The following is a 7,840-nucleotide window of genomic DNA, read 5'->3' on the forward strand; positions in this document are numbered from 1 at the left end:
TATTAATTAATTATTATAAAATATTAATTAATTATTGTAAATTAGTTTTTAATAATTAACTAATTACTTATTTGACTTATTAAAGTAACAAATATTTAAATAGTAATTAATTTATTATTTATAATTAATTAGCTAATTAAATAATTAACTATTTGGTATGCTTATATCAATCATTAATTAATATTTATATTATTTAAATAATTAATGTTTGTTTTTATCTGATTAATGTATTAATTAAATAAAAAGTTGATGAAATCATTATTTAATAATATTTAGATGCTTATTTTACTAATATTTAGATGCTTTTTATTTCGATTAATTATTTTCGTTTTCAATCATAATTACTCTTGTTCCTACTATCCCAACCTATCACCCAAACATAATTCTTTTTATTTCTTATAATATCTTGATTCTCATCCAACTACAAAATTAATCTAATTCCGGCTTATCTCAAAAGTTATACTTATACTAGGAATAAACAAGAATAGCTTGTTTTCGAATTAAACGGTATCATAGATTAACAAAAAAAAACAACCGCTTAGAGGTCGGGATTTTGATCTCCTCTTAACACATGTTTAGAATTAGGGATGCAAATGGGGCGGATCTTGGGGCGGGAGCCTCTCCCCGCCTCCCGCCCTGACTACCAAAATCCCGCCCCACCTTTCGCCCTGAATCCGTGACCGGTTAAAAAATATATCCCATAATCCGTCCCGCCTCGTAACCCGCCTTCCGCAGGCACCCCGAATCCGCCCCCGCCAACTAATATTTTTTATAAAATTATAATATTATTAATATTTTGTAAAATATAAATTAATAATTTTTAATAATATTATATATATAATTAACAACATCAATTATAAAAATTAAAAATATCAATCACAATTCGAAGTAAAATTCAAAAGTTTCAAATACATGAAAAATGATAGCAGTAACTTATTTGTATTTTGAACCTTTTAATAAATACATTATTTTTTAGGAATATTTTTTAAAAATATAAATAATTTTCGGGACGGACTCGAGGCAGATTATGGAGGATTCGGGATGGGTCAAAATTTTTTCTGTTTCCTGCCCTGAATCCGTTTTGGGCGTAAAAATTACCTCATTTTCTGCTCCGAATTCGTTTATTTTCTTTCGTTTATTGTCCCATTTGGGACGGATTGGGGCGGGAGCTCCACCAATCCGGATCCGTTTGCATCCCTATTTAGAATAGGGCTCGAGCTTCCGATATATCAAGTAAAAAATAAAAAAAAAAATCTAATGGATGAACCTCCAGGGGAGTATAGAGTGCAAGGATCTACTATTAGAGCAAGCTTAAAAAAACACTATAACAATTTTCACCCCAGATACCAACTAAGATATTTAGATCCTCCTGCTGGTGCACTAGTGTTTGTAAAATAGGACACGAACTCCCGACTTCATAAGGAAAAAAAAAAAAAGAACGTACTTCCGACAAATCAAAAAAAGAAGAAGAAAAGAGATAGAAAACATTAAAAATATAACAAGAAAATCATCATTTAGATAGTTCGGACCCATTAAAAGAATTTGGATTAAAAGGAGAGCTTTTTTTGCATTTAACCCCCTGTCAAATTTTTATTTTAAAAATAGTCCTGTCAAAATTTAATTTACAAAAATGGGCCTGCCACGCAGGTGCCATGTCAGCGCCACGCGGGCGGGGTTGGAGAGGTAGTTAAGTTAAACACGGTGAACCATTCACCGTGTCTAATACGGTGAATGGTTCACCGTGTTTAGTACGTATTTTTTATATATTGAAAAGAGGAATAGGAAATTTGTATTCCTTTTCTTCTCATTTTCAAAAATCCTAACCCGAACCCGAAAATCAAATTAAAATCCAAACTCGGATCTGAACCCGACGGATTTTAAAAATTCATATCCATATCCATATCCGACCAAAAACGTGAAACCCGAACCTAAACCTAGTGGGTTTTAAAAATCTATACCGTTGGATGAAGATCTAAGAAATAAAAATTATTAAATATTTTATATATTGTATAAATAAATAAAAATAAATTATGTATATATATATATATATATATATATATATATAATTTATTCGGGATTCGGATAATATTTTGGATATCCATACGTATTGACATCCTTACTCCCTATTTCTCTTTTCAATATACAAAAAATACGTACTAAACACGGTGAACCATTCACCGTGTTTGAACATGGTGAATGGTTTACCGTGTTCAACTTAAAACACGGGCCCCGGCCCTGCCTGCGTGGCGCTGACGTGGCGCCTACGTGGCAGGCACAGAGCTATTTTTGCAAATTAAATTTTTACAGGACTAATTTTAAAATAAAAATTTATCAGGGGGCTAAATGCAAAAAAACCCCTTAAAAGGAGGTTTGTATTCGAGATTAGCGAGTAATGCTTGTTCCGCAGGAACATCTGAACGGAATGATTAAAGAGTTAACCATTTCTTTCCCTTCTCTCTTAAGCCCTCCAACGGCTAGTTACCTTTCAAAAGAATCCGACCGTTGGAGGCAACCCCTCCGCGCCATATAGCCCCGGAAAGAAGAGCAACGAAGTGCGGGGAGAGAGAGAGAGAGAGAGAGAGAGAGAGAGAGAGAGAGAGAGAGAGGCTCTTTTTTCTTTTCTCTTTGGAGGAGGAGGAGGAGGAGAAGAGACTACAATGGCTTCGAGGCATCATATTGCGATTTCGCAGCAGCAAAGAGGTAAGGACGAAAAAGAAAGCTTTTTTGCTACATACAAATCCTTTTCTCTAATGGGTTTCTCTGGTAATTTTATTGCCTTCCTCTTCCTTGTTGTGCCTTATTTTCTTTTTCTTTTTTTTTCCCCTTTTTTGGTCTATTATTGGATGGTTTTTCATTCTTGGGTTTCCCCCCTTTTCTTTCATTATCTTTTTGCCCCCTCTAAATAAGAGTAATTTGGGATTTTTGGTACATTTTCTGTTTGTTAAATCTCTTGTTCTTCCCATTTCACAATTGCTTCTTGTAATGTTAATCTTTTCCCGCTTTCTGGATCATTGAACTTTTTTTTTTTGAGCTCATAATGCTTCTTCTTCGCACAATATGATTTCCTTTTGATTATTTTGTTCAATTTCCCTAACGGTTTACTTAATTAATTCATACAAAATTCCTCATACCCGAATTTCTTTCGACCGTTTGTTCTTCTTTTTATACCTTATTTTATTGTAAAAGTTGCCTTCCGAAGGCAGTAGTATTTCTTGGCCCTTTGTTTCTTGCTTGCCCCTCCTTTTTCCCCTTCAGAGGATATCAATGTCCATTACCAATTCATTGGCTCCTTAATAATCTTACCTTCTTGTTGCTTTCCTTAATCCATCCCTATATGACTCAACTCTTTTTTATTCCTCAATCATCAGGTGGGGTCGCGCCTGTCAACAAGCAAAAGGCGGCGGCCGGAGCAGATGGGAAGAACCGGCGGGCCCTTGAAGATATCGGCAATCTAGCCAATCTCAGAATCAATGAAGGGTAGCAACACCTAAACTTGATGATTCTGCACTGATGCTTATGACTTTTTGTGCCTTTTCTCCTGATGATCTTTCCTAAATGATTTCTTTATTGGATTCTTTTCCGAATCTAGCAAACCGCAGCCGCAGATCAACCGACCCGTAACTAGGCAAGCTTTCAATCCCACACCCAGATATGCTTTTAATCTTAATTTATTTCAAAACTGTCCCAAAATTTATTAGATATAACTAATATGGTAGTTTAAGATTTAATTGTTTTCTTAATCCTTTCTTTTTTTCCTTTTTCTTCTCTTTCAGCGATCTTTTTCTGAAGAACTGCCAGCATTATATGCAGAAACAAGTGGCTGTTCCTACTGACAGAATAGCAGGAAAGGGCAGTACAAAAGCTACAGCAGCTCCCGTCGCCGGAGTAGCAGGAAAGGGTGCTGCAAAAGCACCCAAGAGTGCTGCAGTTAAGCCCGAACCCGAGAATGTTATTGAGATCAGCACCGATTCAGATGAGAGCGCTACGCAAGTGTCTGCAAGTAGTGTCAGTTTTCGTGGTGGCAAACCATCAAGAAAGGAAGTTCACACTCTTACCTCAGTGCTTACGGCTCGAAGCAAGGTGTGTTTGATCAATTAGAACTTCACCCACCTTCTACGAATTGTATATATTTTGTAACTTTTTTTTAATGTGACCCTGTTTGCTTTCTTTCTCTTTAGATTGCTTGTGGAGTTATTGAGAGACCAAAAGAGCTGGCCCTGAATATTGATGCATCGGATGCCGATGATCAATTGGCCGTTGTTGATTATGTCGAAGATATATACATATTCTATAAGCATGCAGAGGTACGTTGCTAAAATGCCTGTCTCATAAACGATATCTGCGAGCCTATCTGTTTCACTCGTCTATGTTCTAAGATGTGGTTTTCCTTTTCGCGCTGCAGAACTCAAACCGACCGCGCGACTACATACACTGGCAAGCAGAGATCAGCATGAAGATGAGGTCCATCCTCGCTGACTGGATCATCGAAGTGCACCACAGATTCGAGCTGATGCCTGAGACCCTCTACCTAACATTCTGCATCATCGACCGCTACCTCTCAATTGAAACAGTCACCAAGGGAGAGTTGCAACTCGTGGGAGTTAGCGCCATGCTCATCGCTTGCAAGTATGAGGAAATCTGGGCTCCTGAGGTAATAATAATAATAATTAATGCGTCACTTCTTTTTTTCTCTCTTTAGTTGATATAATATGTTCTATATAATTTGAGCTAATCGAGATGAGCTTTTGTTGGGTGCAGGTTAATGACTTCATTTGCATTTCGGATAGGGCATACACCAGAGAGCAGATACTAGGAATGGAGAAAGGGATTCTGAACAAACTTGAGTGGAATTTAACGGTTCCGACTTGCTATGTTTTCCTCGTGAGGTTTCTCAAGGCTTCAGCGTGTGATAAAGAGGTTACAGACCAATTGTGATATTATCTTTTAGGTTCTGAGAGTTTTAGAGTCTTTTAGTTCTCTTTTCTCGATTTAACTCGAATTCTTCTACACAAACTGCAGATGGAGCACATGGTTTTCTTCTTTGCTGAGCTGGGTTTGATGCAGTACTCAATGATCATGTATTGTCCATCCATGGTTGCTGCTTCTGCAGTATATGCGGCTCGCTGCACACTTAGGAAGAGTCCTCTTTGGACTGAAACACTGAAGCACCACACGGGCTTCTCAGAGCAGCAGCTGCTGTATGGAATTCTTCCTCAAGAATGTTATTTTATAGTAGGGTTTATTATTAACAGCAGTTGCAGATGCTTAATGAACAAAGCTTTTGCTGTTTGTTCTGCAGAGATGCTGCTCAAATTCTTGTGAAGTTTCATTCGGTAGCTCATGAGAGCAAACTGAGGGTTGTGTACAAGAAATACTCGAATGAAGAACTTGGAGCGGTCGCGCTGCATCCTCCCGCAACAAGGCTGATAGAGGATCTGTTGAAGGCTTCAAAGAAGTGATGGAAGGGGGCTGGTAGTGAATGGCAGTAGTTATTCCCTTTTGGTACTTGTTTGCTGATTCAAAATTTCAAATTTTTTTTTTTTTTTTGGAAGAAGTTAGTTTATTTGTTCTGTAGTTAGAAGGTGTCCGACAGAGTAGAGAGGTGTGGAGTTTGTGGGCCTTTCGGAGGCAATGGAAATCATCTCAGTGATGATACAACAAAGTGATGTCTTTCATTTTGGTACATACTCTCTCTCTCTGGGAGTTTATGCTTCAAAGTTCTTAAAGATTCGGCGCATCTGATTTTGCTGATCATTTAAAAATGTGTAAAAAATCTACCAATTTCAGTGCAGATTTTGAAAAAGATGTTCGAAAGAGGGGGTTTCCGCAATTCCAACTAGGCGAATAATAGGTGGGCCTACTAGGGCCTGTTTGGAATTATACATTTAAATTTTGAATGCAAGATCAAGGGGTTGAGCATAGTTAGTTAATTCGGATTCGGCAAAAATTCGGTACGGATATAATTCGGATAAAATTCGTCTTCTAATTTTTAAATTCGTTGAAAAATACGGCTAAAAAACAGATTCGCCAATTATTCGGATACGTGATTTATACGGATATTATACGTTCGTTAATTAAAAATTCGGCTATTAAATTAAGTTTTTTTTTTTTTCTCTCAAGATTTATGTTATTAGCAATAAATACTCATATTTCTTAAGAATATAAGAATAAAGAGCTAAAAAATTAAGCTAATTAAGTAAAAAAAATAACAAACTATATTATGCCTCAAAATAAATAAATAATTAAGTAAATAAGAGATTAAGATAGTCCATAAGAGAAAAAATAGCCAAACCGATTTTTTTTTTTTTTGGGAGAGGTTTTTTTTTCTTTTTTCTTTTGGGCGAGCACAAGGCCGATGAGGCCCACTAGCCACATGGCCCGCGAGGCTCGCGACCCTCGAAGCCTCGAGCGCGGGAGCGAGCGCGCGCAGGAGCCAGCGCGGGAGCGCGTGAGTGCGCGAGGGCGCACGCGCGAGCCCGCGCGAGCGCGGGCCCTACTGCGAGCGCAGGCCCGGGCGCGGGACCACGGGCCATTTTTTTGAATGAATTATTCGTGAATCGCGAATAATTCACGAATATATATTTTTCTCCAAAAAATCGCGTTTTTTTCCGAATTTTTCGGAAAAATACGAAAACGCCCGTTTAATTCATTTTTTCAAAAATTCGTGAATAATTCAGCAAAAAATTCGCGAATTTACTAACCATGGGGTTGAGTGAACAGTCTGGGAGCAGTTATGTCATAGGTAGGTTGGCGAATCGCGAAAATAGCTGCGATTATGGTGGCCAAGAGGCAACAAAAGAGAAATAGGGGTGATGAGAAGAGAATGGAAGCATCAACACCCTAGAACTTATTATCTTGACTCCTGCACTAGGAGTAGCCAAATTAATCAAATTTTAAATTTTAATATGCGGGTATGATTGTGGTTTCAAGATGACCTCGGTAATATAAGTTCAGATTTATGTGAGCCATCGGATTGAGTCGATTCGGTTGAATTTAATTTTGGTTAAATTAAATTACGATTATAATTAGACTAAGATTAGGATTACCCTAACTTATTTACCCACAATATGTGTTTGGGGGAGGCTGTACGGCTGTCGTGGCCGGTTTCTCTACATGCACATGAAAGATGAGGCGATCACAAGGTAGGAAAATGAGAGATACTATAACAAAATTAGGTTATAGGAACATATATTTGGAATAATTTTGTTTAAGGTCTAAATATAAAACCCAATCCAACGAAAAATAAAAAGTTTTTTTTACTCAACTAACTCCATCCAACCCACTTAGCCCGATTACAAATAGAAAAAAAAAAAAAAATGATCACCATCTCCTCTTCTCCTCCTCCGCTACCGCAGCCGACGAGGTAAGGTTCCGGGAGCTGGAGTTCGGCCGCGAGGATCTCGTAGAGACCATAGAGGGCGACGATCGCCACGTATCCCTCCGTCACAGGTCGCTTGAGGAGTGGGTGCCAAATATCGAGGCGGCCCCACACATAGCGACCCACATATAGCAACACTTTTAACAAGTGTCGGTAATTTAACCAGCAGTACTTTTTTTTTTACTTGTATCAATATTTAAAAGTATCACTATACACTATTTTTGTTGTAGTGAGATAGGTGAGTCATCTTTGTTCTTTTCTCTCTTTCTTCGTCTTCTTCTGTTCCTTCTCCTTCTCCTTCTTTGTTTTCCAATCTTCTCTTCCATAGCCGCTGCCGCACCCGTGGCTGTTAGCACTGCCGAAGTGCTGCCCGCCACAAGCCTATGAAGGCGTTGGCCGTGCATGCCCAAGAGAGAGGTGGGTTTGGTACGAGGCTTGATCAAAAGTCAATAGGAGGGGGGG

The 7,840-nt window shown here is 38.1% G+C and overlaps 1 protein-coding gene across 3 annotated transcripts; it reads left to right on the plus strand.

Moving 5' to 3' along the window:
* Positions 2,590 to 5,728, plus strand: LOC109719579 (G2/mitotic-specific cyclin S13-7-like). 3 transcript variants are annotated; one of them, XM_020246344.1, is made up of 9 exons: positions 2,590 to 2,700; positions 3,369 to 3,477; positions 3,590 to 3,625; positions 3,774 to 4,080; positions 4,179 to 4,304; positions 4,403 to 4,651; positions 4,759 to 4,917; positions 5,020 to 5,198; positions 5,300 to 5,728. In XM_020246344.1, exons 1-9 carry the CDS (start codon positions 2,658 to 2,660, stop codon positions 5,457 to 5,459), a joined length of 1,368 nt encoding a protein of 455 aa, XP_020101933.1. In that variant the 5' UTR covers positions 2,590 to 2,657; the 3' UTR covers positions 5,460 to 5,728. The 3 variants fall into 3 exon arrangements, with proteins under 3 accessions (XP_020101933.1, XP_020101934.1, XP_020101935.1); XM_020246345.1 differs by lacking the exon at positions 3,590 to 3,625; XM_020246346.1 differs by lacking the exons at positions 3,369 to 3,477; positions 3,590 to 3,625 and having other exon boundaries at positions 2,617 to 2,700.

The sequence above is a fragment of the Ananas comosus genome, linkage group 13, assembly GCF_001540865.1.
Source record: "Ananas comosus cultivar F153 linkage group 13, ASM154086v1, whole genome shotgun sequence".
NCBI classification, from domain to species: Eukaryota; Viridiplantae; Streptophyta; class Magnoliopsida; order Poales; family Bromeliaceae; genus Ananas; species Ananas comosus.

Bases quoted from the DNA above. Each gene is read 5' to 3' on its own strand.
- LOC109719579 (XM_020246344.1), top strand. From the start codon at position 2,658: ATGGCTTCGAGGCATCATATTGCGATTTCGCAGCAGCAAAGAG. The intron at 2,701-3,368 runs GTAAGGACGAAA...CTCAATCATCAG, and splicing joins GATTTCGCAGCAGCAAAGAG to GTGGGGTCGCGCCTGTCAAC. The intron at 4,081-4,178 runs GTGTGTTTGATC...CTTTCTCTTTAG, and splicing joins TGCTTACGGCTCGAAGCAAG to ATTGCTTGTGGAGTTATTGA.